The following is an 18,147-nucleotide window of genomic DNA, read 5'->3' as shown; positions in this document are numbered from 1 at the left end:
TGAAGGACGGGCTGCGGCAGCGCCAGCAGATCCCGGAGTGGTCGAAGGTGGCACCGGTCCGCGGCAGCGCCGGCAGGTCCCGACGAAGATGGTAGTTACAACGGATCGCGGCAGCGCCAGCAGGTCCCAACGAAGATGGTAGTTACAACGGATCGCGGCAGCGCCAGCAGGTCCCAACGAAGACGATAGATTGCAGAGGGCCGCGGCAGCGCCAGCGGCAGGACGACAGTTCACAAGGTAGGGCTGCGGCAGCGCCAGCAGTCCGTCAAGGATGAGTTCTTCAAGGCGTCTCTCGACTCCAGGATACAACTGCCTTCCTGCTCTGGAGCTGCCCCAGTTATAGGTATGGCGCCCTTTGATGTCCGGACCCTCGCACTTGGAGGTCCGGAGGTCCGGGATGAGGGAGTCCAGACACCCAGCAGGGGGGTGGAGCCAGCGCCCGGGGAGGCTGGGGGCGATCGGCACCTGGCGGGGGAGAGCCATCGACACTTCTTCCTCCCATTGACCTGCCAAGTGGTCCGTTCACCTCCTGGGTGGATGGTGGTGCCGGGCTGTCGGGGCCTGGCCAGGCCCAGGGTTGGGGTCGAGCTGAGGCCACGCGGCCTCGTGGTGCAGTGTCCAAGATGGTGGCCGGGCCGGGCAATGGTGCTGACGGTGGCCCGGGCCGGTAATACAGAGATGTCCGGGAGCAGGGGTCCCGCAGGGGTCGGTTTGCGAGTTGCTTCTGTGGGTAGCACCTGGAGAGCCGGTGCCCGGGCCCTGTCGTGCGGGGAGGGAGTGAGCCCTCCATGTGGCCTGTCCAACACTGGTTTTGAACAATAGACACCCGTTTGTATGTGGGATTTAACCCTTTGTATGCTGATGACGGAAGCGCTCCGTCATCAGCCACGGTTGGGCTGTGCTCATGACGGAGCGGTTCCGTCATGGCCCTGCCGCCGCGCCTGCGCGGCGCTGATTCCGCGCCTGCGCTGGACGTTCTATTGAGCGGGCGGGGCCATGACGGTACCGCTCCGTCATGAGCACAGCCCAACCGCGGCTGATGATGGAGCGCTTCCGTCATCAGCATGCGGCCACTGGGCCCCCCCCCCTTAGCACTGCGGCGAAATAGCCGCCGCAGTGAAGGGGTTAAAAGGTGGTGCGTTATTTTCTGTACATCCATTTTTCTGATGCCTATTTCAATGTTCGCTCCTCAAGGGGTGCTGCACCACTTGCCATGAAAGCAAAACCTGCTGCACACTTATACAAAAGTCCAAGCACAACAGATGTCTCAATGGACATAAAAGTTCAAATTCCCATGGGCAAAGAAGGGGACCACCAGTGTTTCGGTTCCTCTTTTATTGTTCATAGATAGCCAGCCGGCACGTGTTTCGTCGCAAGAAAACACACTATTTCCGTGACCCCTCAGGGCTGGGGAGGATACAAAATAACGGATGCAGTACATGGTAATTTGACAATAAAAAGGCTTTAAATGGTGACTGTATATGGTGAAAGGGTGAAAGGTGGGTGAATTGTGAATTGGTAAACAGTAACACAGTAGTGCATGCACACAACACCAACCCTGGTACCGGTGTGATTGTCGTCATAATAGGTGAAGGAAGGGAGGTGGGTCGACGGTGGATATATATTTGCGGTATCTTCAACAATTATTAAATTCACATATTAATAATACGTTATTAAAGTGACGCAAAGAAGGGTGGAGTGTAGACCACGGCTTGAACTTTGATCAGGAGATGCAATATTTTCTAGGTGACTAATTAAATAAGTCTTCTATTCAGGTCCCCTTTTCCCTCAACCCGAGTGTAACTGAGTATGAATCCAATTACTACAGAATTGACAACTGTATATCTCGTTGCTCCACTGAGATCAGTAAGAAATGGAGAGGTCCCTATCCAGAAGTATTTTAACGTATGAGGACTCAATATGAGACTCATATGAGGCAATGCTAAAGCATAAATTGTACATGTTCTGATGATAAACATTTCTAGATCCTCATTTATTCGCTTCACCCGGTGAAGACTGTCCACAGTAAAGAAATGTTTAATGGCAACAATGTTGTCGTAATGTTGATTTGCTCAATGATAATAATGTTGTGATATTGTTGTTCTTTTTAGCCTTAGAATTTTGTATATATACACATTGAGAACCGTTTTTCTGCATGATCCCATTTGTCTTCGTTCTATATTCAACCTGATCGTATATACTGTACAAGAATTACATATTACTGTGCATGCAATAGAATTGTGTATATCCTACGATGCCTGTGCATCCCCTCGCTGTGTGTTCACACTAAGTTTCACTTTTCCGTAATTCCCTTCCTAACCCATGTCACCAAGCACCATTGGAATAATACAATGCAAGTTAACGCTCTAGATATTTCAATCTGGGTCTTTCACAAGGTGTATTTAGATCACTTCCGGGTGCTTTGACACGTGATCGCACCGGGAACCGAAACCCGAGCGACATCGCCGCTGGCATACTCCCCGCACTACGGGTAAGATACACTGCCTAGCAAAGTCGGTTTCGTACTATGACAGACGGAAATATTTAGTCAAGGTAGACTGTATGAAATTATCGTGCTAGCCAGGAAAGAGCATGTGAAACGCACGCGTTTACCGAGCAGGACCGCCCAGAGCAATGCACTGTTGGCGTTTTGTTTCTTACGCACTACGGGTGAAAAATTAAGTTCCCGCAGTGCCACATAGATCCTTAAATACTGGGCTAGGGCTATGACAGAGGGAAACAATTAATCGAGGTAGACTTTAGGTAAGCAACGTGCTAGCCAGGAAGTGGCATGTATAATGCACGTTCTCACCGATCAGGAGCGCCCACGGCAATTCACTGTTGGCGCATTACATTATATATTTTTTCAGGGTCTACGGGTGAGAAAGAGAGAAAAAAACTTCCCTTCATGTGACATAGATCCACAAATACTGAGTTATCCCCAGTATCACAATATAATGAACAGAGACATGTCAGGGATCACTTTACCTCATCAGTTAGGATGATACCTATACGTTAAGTTTTAATCTGGCCATCAGCAAGAGATGCCAACCAATAATGCACTGGCACTGTCGTATTATATTCTTTATTTAATATTTACAACTTCACTAGAATGTATTTGAAACCCAAGACAAAATAAGTGACTACATGTTAACCCACCTATTATATAGGGATGAGAAGTAACAACAGCCGCCTAATTTACATTTCGGCTTTCTTCTTCCTTCTCCCCCCCCGCCCCCTTTCCCTTTTTTTCCTTTACATTTATTTTCTGCGTGGACTTTCTTTGTGGCATATTGATTACCGCCTCAGGGACTATTTGACTTAAAAGTCTCCACACTGCCCGCGCTTTACATACGTGGACAAAGACACACTCCTGAGTTACTCACCCTGAGGATTGCATAACTTAGCAACACCGTTGATCAAAGGTGAGTCACACAATAACCCACTTTTGGCTTTATGAGGATCTAGAATAATAAAAAATGCTAACCTTATACTCCACGAACTAGAACCTCACACGGTCTAATTGTATTCACAGTATCTCCACATACCCGCTGGAGAACAGTACTCCTGAATTACGCAACTCGTAATCTAACGGATTCAAAAACCCGGTCTCGAGCGGAGCCGGGTCGGAATTATCACCGGCACCGCGGTGAGATTCTTTCTCTTAAAATTACACCGCAATTACCGTGCTCCCAATTGGGGCGCATTTTCTAGTGTGTGTGTTTTCCCCAACTACCGCCTGTAGAACACATCCTCATGTTTCCTTTCGTCTCGGTTTCCTTTTCTCTCCTTTGTGGCATTACAGACCTGTGGTTTTACATCCATTACCTACAGGTAGGATGCACACTCCCAGTTAAATCCCATGGACTTGTTTTCTATTCCACTTCTATATTTTGTTCTCCCAAACTGTGACCTCCACTAGCTTCTAGGATTCCGATGCCTTTACAAATCCATCCTTCTTTGCGTCACTTTAATAACGTATTATTAATATGTGAATTTAATAATTGTTGAAGATACCACAAATATATATCCACCGTCGACCCACCTCCCTTCCTGCACCTATTATGACGACAATCACACCGGTACCAGGGTTGGTGTTGTGTGCATCCACTACTTTGTTACTGTTTACCAATTCACAATTCACCCACCTTTCACCCTTTCATCATATACAGTCACCATTTAAAGCCTTTTTATTGTCAAATTACCATGTACTCCATCCGTTATTTTGTATCCTCCCCAGCCCTGAGGAGTCGCGGAAATAGTGTGTTTTCTTGCGACGAAACACGTGTCGGCTGGCTATCTATGAACAATAAAAGAGGAACCGAAACACTGGTGGTCCCCTTCTTCGCCCATGGAAATCTGAACTTTTATGTCCATTGAGATATCTGTTGTGCTTGGACTTTTGTATAAGTGTGCAGCAGGTTTTGCTTTCATTGCATTTAGTGTGTCCTCAAAGCACATTATGAGGGGTTACAGGGATTTGCCCCTTACCTGCATGCACCTTCTGCCTTACAGCATTTCTCCTGCGCGTTACCTGAGCAGTGCGCCCAGTATTTCCCACAAACCTAAAACCCTGTCCTCTGTTGTATACTGCACCACTTGCCAACTGATTATAACCATAATGGCCATCTTGGAGCTGTATTCTAAATTCTTTTTTATGATACCAATATGCCCTGGTGGCCTTGTTAACCAGCAGACAAAAAGCAGCCCAGCAGGATTAGGGAGTGAGCACTGTGAAAAGTATCCGGAAAACTACAGAAAACAAAATAGGTCTTATTTTAGATGCCTGTCTGTGCTTTATTACACCATATATGACGTTGCACTACCTATGCACACCCAATTCGGACAACAAACAAATTTCATTACTATTGCCTTTGCCAACTTTGGGTATATGAGCCGTGACAGAAGTTCACCCAACAATGATACATACAAAGTGAGCGCTGGACAGGGAGTGTACTTGAGGTAAACTTATTGGGAGGTGTATAATGATGAAATAAGCAGTAACTGACTAAACACTATGGTGTTACAACATGTAGGCCTCAATTATGTTATGCGACAGTATTGCTTGCATTTAGTGAAATGGGAAACCTGTGACTACTTGAATTGGGTTTCTCTTTGCTTCACAATTAGATATTAAAAACCAAAAATGGTTTTAAAATACTGTTTGGAGTCATTTCTAAGCTTAATCATCCCTTTCTACTCTAGACAAAAAAGCATAAGACGTGGTCTTCAAAAAGTCTATTGAACAGATTTTGTCACCTGCATCGGTTTATTTTGTAAAGCACACTCTCAGGTCACTTGGGCATGCGGACAAAACTAAAATAAAATAATCAATTAAAAATAAATAAACCGCCATAAATATAGCCACAATGTCATTTTTTGTGTAATAGACAGTTGTCTTTGCCTGCAAGGGTCAATCCAGGCATATATATTATGACAGTGGTTCTTGTTTCACTTCACTGGACCATCATTTAATCATTATTGGTACCCTGGGACACCACGCTGAGCCACTATTGGGATCCAGGGTTCTCTACCAAAAGAAATTTAATGATTGGAACCACAAAATAAGAATTCATCAAATACTTAAAAAATGCAGTATTTCATTAAATACACAACACATATATTTAAAAAAATCATAACATTAATGGGAGGGTTGGACCTTTTCTTCATTCAAGTGAGGCCAACCAATATCCAAACTATATTCTGTTTAAAGCATCTGCACTACTTCCACAAAAATAGGAGTACACCAACTTAATTTTTAGCCTACAATTTCAAATTACTTGACATTTACAGAACATTTGAAAATGTTCCGTTTTATATTGTGCTGCTATATTGAAAGACACTTTAATAATCTGTTAATATTATTCAATTGTTTAAGCAGTCAATGATTCCCAGTAGGGATCGCAGACCGCAATGGGTGCGGCCCACATGTTAAGAGCCGCTGCTTTATGATTTCCTATTATAAACTAACTTTAGGTGTAAATATTCTAAAGCAATATCCCCACTCCTTGATATAGAACTTCATAGTAGGCTTCTATGTGTGTTCCTATTTCATTCTATGCTCCAGATTACAATTATTATACAGGTTATGCTTTGAATGTAAACTCGCAACAAATAAATGGACATGCACGAATGGTTCATCTCTAAGACTGCAACTTAACTTAGACATCGAACTAGGACCCATAACCTTTAAAGTGAGGGGCGAGTCATTAATTACTTTTACGTCAATACAAGTGGCCATGGGCGTAGGAAGTGTGGGGGACGCGGGGGATTTGTCCCCCCCCCCAGATTTTGAAGTGGGGGGTGGGGAGGGGACAAGGGTTTGGGGGACAAGGGGACAAGAGAATTTCCCCTCTCCCTTCTGTTATTCAGCAGGGCCATTAGCACGCGAAAGCGCTACCTAATGGCCCTGCACTTGACCTGCCTGGAGTCAAAGAGGCCACCCGCCCTCTGCCCTTTGTTATGCTGCAGGAAGGCTCGGAGTCCTAGGAAGAGCAGAGAAGGGGAAAAAAACTGCCTCTTTTCCATCATACACATTTCTGTCTCTTTTCCGCTCCTCCTTAAGTTCTGATTTCAAGGGCTCTTATTACTCTCTCTTGCATCTCCTTTTCTTCATTTGTTTCTCTGTGAAATGGATCCAGAATAGGCGGACACTGGCTGGATATTTCCTCATTTACTGACCGTTTTATAATTCCAAAGAAAAACCTCGGGACGGAGAGAAAAAAAATGAAATACCTAAATTAAGCAATACAGAGTAGTCAGCAGACAGGCCAGATTGTTATTTACACCCACACACATTAGAACCACTTACAGAGTTTGCCAGTGAAAGAGCTACTTTATTTTTTTCTTCTTTCTTTGAACAACATTGTTTTCCCACGGGAAGGGCACCATTTCTAAAGGGACTGCAATACCTGGTTGATGAGTGGAGTGAAAATGTTTAATATGATCGTTTTCAACTGTTTTAATTATTTTAGCTTATAAAATGTGTACTGCAGCTCTATGTTCGGGGATGTAATTTTTTTTTTAACCGAACTGCTTACATTTTAAAGGATATAAGCGATGGACATTGAAACGGGTTCCTTCCTGGTCCTGTAGCCATGTCCTGAATTTTTCAGGCAAAATCACTTACTGATTTATGAATAATGAGTTTAAAACTGTTACGGTAACTATGTTGTTCCTGAATACATTTCACATGATTTGCTTATTCTTGCATTCCTTCTGAGTGTTTGCTTTTTTCAGGGTGTTATTTTTTTTTCAGGCAGCATTTTACTGTTGTCTAGTGCATAATTTGAATTTAGTTGCAGCATAATTGAGTTGTAGCTGAAGGCAGTGCAAGTTTCTCTCAGTGGGGCACTATGGTGTTCAGTGTGGGAGAGGATGTGGCACTCTGGCCAGAGATGCTGAATTTGGAACTGGAGCACCATTTTCAGCCTTCATGACCAGTCCACCAGACCCCACTCCTGACAGAGCTCATTCCGATGCTACACCTTAGAGGGCCCAATAGACCTTAGAAGCCCTGGTGTCTTAGCACCCGTAGGTGGACCCCAACGGTGGCAAGTGCGAGTTAACCTGGAAGGCCTGTCCACCACAATCCATACTGCAGTTCACCTCCAGTCTTGCGAGTAGGCATTCAAAGAAGCACACCCTAGATCGACAGTGACTGTCACTGAAGTCACAAGATTCTTGAGGCCAGTCCACTGCACCCATTGGTACCTCCATTGACCTTTTTCAGCAGTAGTGGTGCAACTTACCAGGGGTTGGCAATGTAGGATTTGCATGCACACCAAACTTGGGGGTGATTATAATGAAGGTGGAACCGCCACGTCACCCCGTCAATGGCGGTCCCACTGCCATCGGTGACTGCATTAACGCCAACCATATCACAATGGCGGGTGCATTCCTGGCGGTCGGAAAGACAAAATGCCACGCACCCTACTGGCTACTTGAGCCCGACAGTGCAGCGGAGGGGCTCTTGGTTCCTACAATGCTGGTGGTGCCTACCAGGCACCACAGTAGGGCTTACGAAAGCCCTTACCCGCCAGCCTATCCATGGCAGTTCACCCGCCATGGAAAAGTTGGTGGAAAGGGACATTGGAGACCCATAGCGGGCCCCTTTCCCCTAAGCCCCCAGACATGGGACCTGACGGAGCGTCCGCCTCCCCACTTCCGCTCCAAAACCACCAAGATAATCTGCGGCATACCCAAAGGCTCATCCCAACGCTGTTCAACGTCTACATGGCACCACTCGCCCACGTCGCCTGACAGCACGACCTAAACATCATCTCCTACACCGACGACACCCAGCTGATCCTCTCGCTCACTAAGGACCCCCACACTGCCAAAACCAACCTCCACGAAGGAATGAAGACTGTCGCCGACTGGATGAGGGACAGCCGACTAAAGCTGAACTCGGACAAGACAGATCCTCATCTTCGGCTCAACCCTATCTGCCTGGGACGACTCCTGGTGGCCAACAGCACTAGGAGCACCCACCAACCACGCTCGAAACCTAGAGATTATCCTCGACCCCACACTCTCCATGACAAAGCAGGTCACCACCGTCTCCTCCACCTGCTTCAACAACCTCCGCATGCTTCGCAGGATCTTCATGTGGATCCCCACCGAAACTAGAAGGACGGTCACCCAAGCCCTAGTCAGCAGTAGACTGGGCTATGGCAACGCACTCTACGCAGGAGTCCCGGCCAAACTCCTGTCACGACTGCAACGCATCCAGAAATCCTCCGCACGACTGATCCTCAACATACCCCGCCGCAGCCACATCACACCCCACCTGAAAGACCTGCACTCGCTCCCCATCAACAAGAGGATAACCTTCAAGCTCCTCACCCATGCACACAAAGCACTCCACCACACCGGACCTGCGTACCTCAACAGACGACTCGGCTTCTACACCCCCGCCCGCCAGCTCCGCTCTACAGACCACGCCCTCGCCATTGTCCCCCGCACCCGAAGAGAGACCACCGGTGGCAGATCATTCTCCCACATCGCCACCAAGACATGGAACACCCTCCCCATCGGCCTTCGACAAACCGAAGATCTTCTAACCTTCAAGAGACTCCTCAAGACCTGGCTCTTTGAACAGTAGCAGCCCCCTCACAGGTATGTAGTCCGCTTTACAAATGCTATGATTGGTTGATTGACATGTCAGTTTTTACATTGCGGCAGATGATTCAGCCAGCAGCACCTGCTGCAATGTAAAATATAGGCACTGCGAACGCCATAGTGGCGGTTGTATTGTAATGCCTATCGTCGGGCCGCCACCTTGAAGGCCAGCGGTCCCATTCCCCGATTCGATGGCAGACGGACTGAAGTCCGCCTGCCTTCGTAATCAGCCCCCCAAGTTTGCAAACTTCATGGTCTCTGCTTCATGCACAAACACTTTTAACATGTGCAGCCTTCTTTCGGGCCATTGGAGTGATGCAACAATGGAGGCCAAAATTATGTTGCAGTGTTGACTAAAGGATGCAACAATAAAAAGGCTGCAGCGTAATGCAGTGCATTTTAAGATACTTTATTATTTTAACATATGTATACATACTAACAGCCTCTGCAAAGCTTTTGCCTCATCAGTACCTGTGTAACATACAAATGCAGCACATGGAAAGGTGACCAGTTAACTTTTGCAAGGGGCCCTACACTTCACAGCAGCATAAGTCACATTTCTTTTAGTAATTTTTGAACCGTTTAAGCTACAAAATTGTTTTGGGTCAAATCGTTAGATTATTGCAGCAGATGATGTATTATGTGGCAAATATGATACAGCCAGAGTTAAGTGGAATTGTTTTTTCCACTTAACTTAATTTTGCCCCAGTATTGTAGTTGATCAATTTATAAGTTCCCCAAACCCATAAGTCGAGTTTGGGCACAATTTGCATTTTAAAAGCAGTCCTACAACACAGGGCGACTTTTAAACTGACCTCAGGCTTTAGCAGTGCACACATGCAAACGCAGAAAGGGCTGCTGGCCTCTAAACTGCCATGCCCTAATATATTCTAGGGACTTAGGGGCATATTATCAAGGGGGTTTATCTCCGCTTTTTTGGCTTTAAAAGCCAAGAAAGCGGAGATGAAATTATCTCCCTATTACCTAGCTGTCGCCAACATCAGTTAGCGACAGATAGTAGGAGATAGCGACCATCTTGGGCCCCACTTTGCATGTCAGTGATATTTATCACTAATGACATGCAAAGTGGGCGTGCCAAGATGTTAGCGACTGAAAACCGTAGCTAACATCGCTATCTCCTATTACCAACTTTTGGAGATATTCGCGCTAAGCGCGAATATCTCCAAAAGCTAACACCTGCCCTGAGCAGTTCTTAGCCATGTTATCCAATGGGAGGTGGATAACATGGCTAAGAGCATTCGCTCGGTAATGCATGAATATCGCTGACTTTTCGGCGATATTCATGCATTGCGGCGATTTTTATCGCATTTGCGATAAACCTTGGTAATACCAAGGTTTATTTGCTGTAAAAATCGCCGCAGCTCAGCGGTAAATTTGTGTCTCTAACCAAGCAATAGCGATAATTATCGCTATTGCTTGGTAATATTCCCCTTAAAGGTAGTTCTAATCTCCCTGCCCTATTATGAACTAGGGCCTTATAGGAGAGGTCATGCCAATCATAGGGGTACCCTAACCCATAGTGCACCCTAGTGTATGTAGGTGTTTTCACAGTATCTTTAAGTGTCTCTTTCAGAATAGTACTGGCCCTGTGCCTTTTCGGGCAGAGGACAGGGTCAGTCAGAGTCAGGTACCACCAGTACCAGTCAGCAAAACGTTGGGGAGTGCCCAGGGCACGGGATGGCTTTGCAACACTAAAGAAGCACACACTCAGAATTTAAAACATAACACCAGGGTTGGGGGGGGTCTCTTTAATAATCAGAATTGATTTCTATCCTAATGAACCCATTTTCCAACATTAGGATAAGGAAATATTGGGGAAAAATCATAAGGTTCTAATCTATACCTTGAAGTTTTCATGCAGCTCTTTGATGACGGTTAATAGCTCACTGTTCAATGTTAGGATTTTAACTTATAGACTGCAAATACCAACAGAATCTCTCAGACAAAGGCAGTAACTCACTGACCAATTTACATGATATGCATTTTGTGATCTGCGTGGTACACATTCTTTGCAGCATGCATATTAACCCACTGTGTCTACCTTACCAAGAGTCAAAACTTCCACTAGACAAACCTTCGATCTCTCTCAATAAAGAAAATTAATCACCAAAAGTTATCTTCACATTTTTATTGTTGCCTGAAAATTGCTGGAGACCAGGAATGCAGCAGCAGGTACTTCTCAAATCATAATGCACTTGCAAACACGACGCCCCCACCCTAAGTCAGCCACCTATGTTTGCTTGGTGCATCAAGATGATTCATATACATGTTTTTTTAACATTTGGTCTGATTACTATATGGATGTAAATAACAATAAAGGATAAATGAAAATTGTTACAACATGCCTGCTTTTCTTAATATTTCACTTCGAAAGTATGCGATTGTATATGTTTAACGGGCGGCGATTTGTATAGGGTCGCTGGAAAGTCCACAAGGTTGTCCCTGTCCCCCCCAGAATTTTAGTGTCTCCTACGGCCCTGCAAGTGGTCCTTACTAACAAGTCAAAAACATTTGTTTAACTCATGCTCGGGTTATAAACCAACTTATCCACACCAAAAATCCACCCCAGTCACCCCATCCTCCACCAATCCATCATAACTCCACTACCTTTTCAGATCCACTTCAGCCTCCGGACACAGGTCTCAGCTTGGCGTTAGGAGTCCTACAAATACTCTTTCTCACGTTCCCCAGTTCTTTGCGCAAGTAGCTGATCAAGTACAGATTCTCATTGTATGCAGAGATGTTTAATCCTGATTAGACCGTTATGTAACCAAGACTAAAAATCATAGAATTCCTCAAACTTCTACCGTGGCTGAGCTACTCACAAGTAGAAGTGGAAACACGCTATCTCTGGAGGAAGCTTTGTCCATACCCAGCTTCAAGTACTCACCGGAAGCACGTTGTCGTTTTGTAAGTCGCTGGGCTCCGTGCTATTAAGCCTAATTTTCCAAAGAGTGGATGCCATGGTCCTGACACAAACACTTCCAGAGCCCTCGTTTGAACTTCCTTCCCTACTCCCTACTAGTTCAAAAGTCTCAGCGTCGCCATCTTCTAATTACGCAAACGCGCGCTCCCACCAAGCACCACAGCCAAATACCTTGCTTATGCCCCGCCCTTGCTCAGTCAGTAGCCATTTACGTACTCACGCAGTTTTGTGTATAGTGAATGTTTATAGAGTTAACAACGGGAGCGAGCGGCCTTGCCCGATGATATGTGAATTACGGAAATATTAAGCATTAAAAACTTCTCTAAGATTATCCACTTTTTACCGAGATTTAAAATAAGCGCGCTTTCTCCATGATATTCGCCGAGGTCAAAAAAGAGTAAATCAAAATAGTTCTATGCGTTGTTTTCTTTTTGTGTGTTTCTACACATTGTGCGGAAAATAATTATGTGAGGCCTACCTAATTTGCATACAATGTGAAATGCCAGGAAATTACGTTACTGGAAGTACCGTTGATTGACAGATCGGCCAAGAACCACGCATCAGGGGTTAGACGTACATTTGAGTGTATTGTCCAGGCCCCAGACTGGGAGCCCAATGTTGCCCTGACAATTTTGTCGGACCAGCCCCCCCTCCCTGGGGGGCAGATGTGAAGCACTGCTTTTGTTGATGGGAATCGCAACTACAGCACTGCTGCAAAACCACCCTCAGAAACAAAATCGCCACCCACCACTGCAAAACCGGCCCCCACGCTTCCACCATCCCAAGGAAATGCCTAATGCCCACTACGACCAGTCCGCCCATGTAGCTTCCACATCACAGGCACTAAAATGCATTAGTCATGCATTTATAACACCCGCACCACCTTGGGGAGTGCGGCACGCTAAACAAAGGGCTATGTTTAAGCTTAGAGCACAGCGCTTCCTGCAAGTGTGCTCTTTACTGCCTGCCTGCTGTCTGGATACAGTGCCAGACCTTTTAAATAAAATATTTATTCACAAAATATGCGCTGTAAGAACAGTATGAATATTAGACCTGGCATCTTTTGGCTTGTTTCCCCTGTCTTTTTGATTTTTGACCTCCCGGTTTTGACACTGTTTTTGCTGGTTTAGTGTCTCTACACACTTTCTCACTGCTGTAGTGCAAGTGCTCCTAGTGTAAATTTTATTATGGCTTGGTGTTTTCATGATTGGTATATTTGATTTACTATTAAGTCCCTTGTAAAGTGCACTGAGAGTTCCAGGGCCTGTACATCAAATGCTGCTAGTGGGCCTGCAGCACTGATTGTGTCACCCACACAAGCAGCTGTTCAAAGGGTTCCCAGACCTGCCACTGCAATGTCTGCGCGCAGTTTTGACTGCCATGTTGACTTGGCACTTGCATCCACTTGCTAAGCCCTAACCTTCCCTTTTCTTACATGTGAGTCACCCCTAAAATAGACATACGGTACCCCTGTGGGCAGGGTGCAGTGTATGTGAAAGGTAGGACATGTCCTGGTGCGTGCAACATGTCCTGATAGTGAACTTCAGTGTAATTTGTTTTTCACTGTTGAATAGCTATCCGTCCCATAGGATAGAATGGGGAATACCCTGTAACATTTTACAAGCATATCTTCCCTTGCGACAAGATAGAGAAATGGAGTTTAGTATGCCTGAACTCAGAATGTAGAAATGCATCTTTTAGTAAAGATGATTTTTATGTTCTGTGTTTGAAAATAACATTTTTAGAAAGTAGGTATTTTCTTGCTTACCAATAATCAAAAAGAGAATGGACACTAGTTTCTGCAAAAAACCATTAGTTTTTTATCGAGAACCCTCATAGACTTCCTGGAATTATCGTAGCAGTATATCTTTTTTCCGCCCCATCAGGAGTCCTGGCATAGTCATTGGGTCAACGATTAACGTGCAGGATGCCTGCCTCACCCGAGGCTACTTCTGGTGTATGCAGAAGTGTCCAGAAATAAAAAATAATGACTTAGTCAAAAAGGAAAATTTTTAATAACAAAAAGAGTAAACTAGTCACTATCATTAAGATCCGTTGTGATATGTAGGTGGTCGAGTTATTGGGCTACCATATCATTTTGAAAAAGTGTCGACATGTTTCAGCTCTCAGGGCCCACAGGGGTCGGGGGAGCTTTCGTCAGGACAGTAACAAAAAACAGACATACATAAAGATAACACGCACACCTTTTGTGTGTGTTGCAAAAATAGCAAAATGGAATTTCCAAGCTTTTGCATTCAATGTTTTGGCTTCAACGGGGACTGGGAGTCGCTTCTGGATATTTACCATGCGGCGCAGTTTTAGTGCCTTGTGCTGACTCTGCCCCCGGCACAAGGCACTGCTCGTAATTGACGTCCTGTGATGGTAGCCGACAAATAAATGTGAACGCCTTGGAACAGTGATACGAATTGGACAAACTACCAGAACCTGTTCATTGTAATACCGCTGTATGCACAAGTGCTTGATATTCAAATCTGCTAGTGCACATTGCCCGCCACAAAAGAAATAAGCGGATGCCGTCACTTAAGTTTTAAAGTGTCGTGATTCGGAATTAAAAAAAGGGTCAACCATTGTATATATTATCACTCCGTCCTGATGATGGTCTTGTAAATGATCAAGATAAGACCGAAACGTCGACTTACCTAGTCCAATTCTGCACAGTATGATTTGTATCGACTTTTGATTTTCTCCTGATTGATAGTGGAAATCAATTTATCACCTTTTCCTAGCAGTCTGGACTATTTTCTTGGATATATTATAGGAAAAGCAACCAATACCTTAAATATCCACAGTATATCTTTGTATGTACCCTGTCTTATGTTATTGTTCATTTTTTGTACAGAAATATATTTTGTCTTGAATTCAAAATAATAACTTTTCAGACAAACAAATTATCCTGGTTTCATGTTTTATTATTCATTTATTGTACCCATGATGTTAGTGTGGTAACATCTTCTGTTTCTCATTGTTAGAACCTTTTGAGTTTTAATTCAATTGAACAGCCGCTGATTGAATTCAGATTTAGGTACTTTGATTGCCCCTTAACAAGTCCTAACTAGTGCTGAAACTTCACATAAATAAAATCCCTTGCTGGCCACTTCATTTTACACTACCTTCACACGTGGCACCTCATATGATACCATACCTGCTAACTTAAAAATAAAATTTACCTTTTGAGGTGGAGGCGGAGCCTTGGAGGGGCCCTGCCCGTACAGAGAGCTCCCTAAAAGGCAACAAAAGGGTCACTGAGGCTGTCACCGATGTTCTGGGGTGTTGTCATACCACTTAATAGACATTGGCTTCTCACAGACTCGAAAAGACAAGCTGGAAAGCTTCTTTATACTGTGGTTTTCAACTTGCCTTACCCGCAACAGTGTGATTTCAGCTCCTCACAGAGTGACTAAATGAAGGGAGCTGAAATTGTGTGACACACAGTGGTACTGTGTGAGCTGATAGCTCTGTGAACTACACATGGGCTCCGTGCTGCTTAATGATGCAAAAGAAGTTGCTCTCTGGCCCCAGACAAGATCATGTTTTCCTCACCCACCAGATGACGGTTGAGTGAAAATAACTTACCTACTGCCCTTGATGTGTTTTGGTAGTCGGGCGCAGATATACTGTTCAGTGCAGATGAGCCACCCGAGCTCAAAAAGATGCAGTTCTGCTGGCCAGCCAGTGATTGTAGACTGTAGGACAGCAGTGAGCTCACATCCAGTGGATTGGAGTCTCAACTGCAGCAGTATTAAAGCCCTAAGAGGCTCACAGGTACCAGTGTGACTAAGTGCTCCAGCCAGCTAGACTTCAAGTAAGTTTTGTTTCTTAAAACTGTGAACCTGGGCCTCATGTTCATTTATGTGTGTGTGTACAGTTAGTAGGTGAATCAATGCATCAGGCTATCAGCACCGCTTTTGTTCAAGGGGCATCCTACCTGCTACACGCAGTTTAAAACTCTGATGCCAGTGCTGTCAAATAAATTAAACTTGTCACTTTACAAGTTCTTAAACTATAATTTTGAAGCAAGGTTTTGAGTTTCAATAATTTGTTCATCATAAGAGATGTCTATGCATTGTAAAAAAGGTTACACATTTAATCTGTCTAAATGAATAGTTCACAAATAAGAATGTATACAGTATGAAAAAGTCTTACTACCAAAAACTCTTTTCACTAACCATAGAATAAGTAAAAACTGAACAAAAAATATTAAGATGCCAAACCTATGCACTGCCATCTACATGCATCTTTTTGGTGTTGGTACGTAACTCACTGAGCTATAATTCAAGAAGAGTAAATTGTGATCTGTGGGTAACAAAAGGATCTCTCAAACATAAGCAGTAGCCAAATGAGTTGTCTACACAAAATACAAATCTGTGACCTGCGTGTTACACATTGTGCTTTGCAGAAGGCTCCATGCTATATGATGTGGCAGACCTGTGACTAGACTGCACAGAGATTTCTCCGGCTAGTGCACTGACCATCAAGTAGTTTAGTGTCAATTATTCTTGCTATCAGGCGGTTTGCAGCAGGCCAAGGCTGTTTTAGAGCTTCTCATTGTTCAAAGTAGTCAAGTCAAGTCAAATAAGCTTTATTAGAAAACACCTAGTGTATCAAAAAAGCTACATAAAATAACAATCTCTGAAGTAAAAACATATAATAAAAAACAGGTCACAAAAATGAGAAAATAAAATCACATGGGTAAAAACAAGCATAGACTTCCCCTGAAACAATACTTTTCTACGGCTGCTTCCTGCGTCTTATAACAGCCAATAAGTATTGATCCAGCGGGTTCCCAGCAACAGGTAATCGAACACCACATACTCACCTGGGCCCATAAATTCATTCACAACACACTGGTAATAACCGCTGGGGTCATGTTTTTGTAATTCTCTGGATTAGTTATTTCTACTCCCTAACTAATCTTTCACTGATCAAATAGTTATTTCCTCTGGTCAATGGACTATTAGTTGAACTAGTTGATGGTAAACTGACATAAGTTTTCAAATATACTTACACCTTGGAAATTATCACAGGTTCGGGATGTATTTTAAATTTTATCTCAGATTAATTCATGTGAAGCACTTACACGGTACAGAACTAACTTTGTTTCTCACAGGAAGGAAGATTTCAAATAATCAATCAAGATGCATTCATTTATACTTTGCAATGACACTGCATGAAAGGGAGAGGATAGAGAGAAAAGCACATAAGCGCATACACAGACATATTTGTAATTACCTAGAATGGTGTGAAAACCAACTCCCAGGCCTAGGAATTGGTAAGGGCCCCGCAGGAAAGATCTGGCGAACAAAGGCTTCAGGATAGCCAACGCTTGCATAACACACCTCTCTGACACTCTCTTCCTCCTCGAGATTGTTCCGCGATCTTCTTTTAAATGAATTTGCTTAAGATAATTGGTTCAGCATTTCGATTCTTCTTCAGCATCACTGGTCACTCCGATAGCATCCCGGTCTCATGCTTCAGCATCTCTATCTCCAGTCTAACTAACTAACTAATGCTTCCTTAATTATACTTTTCTGTATGCTGGTACCACCCATTAACTTTTCAAACTTATAAAAATACTAACTCTGATTGGACAGGCAAGGGGAGTTGATCATCATACCATGTCTACTTATTACTCTTTTCAGTTAGCCCTTTGTTAATAAACCCATCCCCTTAATTCTTTATTCAAACTCTATTTCCCACCCGCATTCACAATGTAATTGTCACAAATTATAAAAAGTCTGCAGGTTCCCATCCATTACAGTGGACTGTTGTTCCGGTTCTCAGGAAAGTATCCATCAGCAACCTTGGATGGTTGTTGGACCTGGCCCTTTTGCAGGGTTATCCCTGAACTTTTTGCCTTCCTCCTCTATTTTTTCTGACCCGTTGTTGGCTGTTTTATGACTGGGCACTTTACCACTGCTGATCAGTGCTAAAGTGCATATGCTTTCCCTATTGTAAATTGATGTATGGATTAGTGACTCCATGATTGGCTGATTTGGTTTACTTGTCAGACCCTAGTACAGTGCACTGAGTGTGCCCAGGGCTTGTAAATCCAAATG

General features: G+C 44.2%; 1 protein-coding gene across 4 annotated transcripts in view; it reads right to left on the bottom strand.

Moving 5' to 3' along the window:
* The window catches only part of LOC147732747 (ATP-dependent RNA helicase DDX25-like), a 1,983,894-nt gene extending 1,971,606 nt beyond the window's left edge, over positions 1–12,288 (bottom strand). Inside the window, exon 1 of one of the 4 annotated variants that reach the window (XM_086957315.1) lies at positions 12,035–12,288. In XM_086957315.1, the coding sequence (XP_086813441.1) occupies positions 12,035–12,109 (75 nt within the window). In that variant the 5' untranslated portion in view covers positions 12,110–12,288. The remainder of the gene's footprint in view (positions 1–12,034) is intronic. The other 3 variants (XM_086957316.1, XM_086957313.1, XM_086957317.1) reach the window with 3 other exon arrangements.
* Between the last annotated feature and the right edge of the window lie 5,859 nt (positions 12,289–18,147).

The sequence above is a fragment of the Lissotriton vulgaris genome, chromosome 2_1, assembly GCF_964263255.1.
Source record: "Lissotriton vulgaris chromosome 2_1, aLisVul1.2, whole genome shotgun sequence".
Classification (NCBI taxonomy): Eukaryota; Metazoa; Chordata; class Amphibia; order Caudata; family Salamandridae; genus Lissotriton; species Lissotriton vulgaris.
The sequence above is the reverse complement of the archived record's forward strand: the minus strand, read 5'-3'. Positions and strand labels throughout refer to the sequence as shown.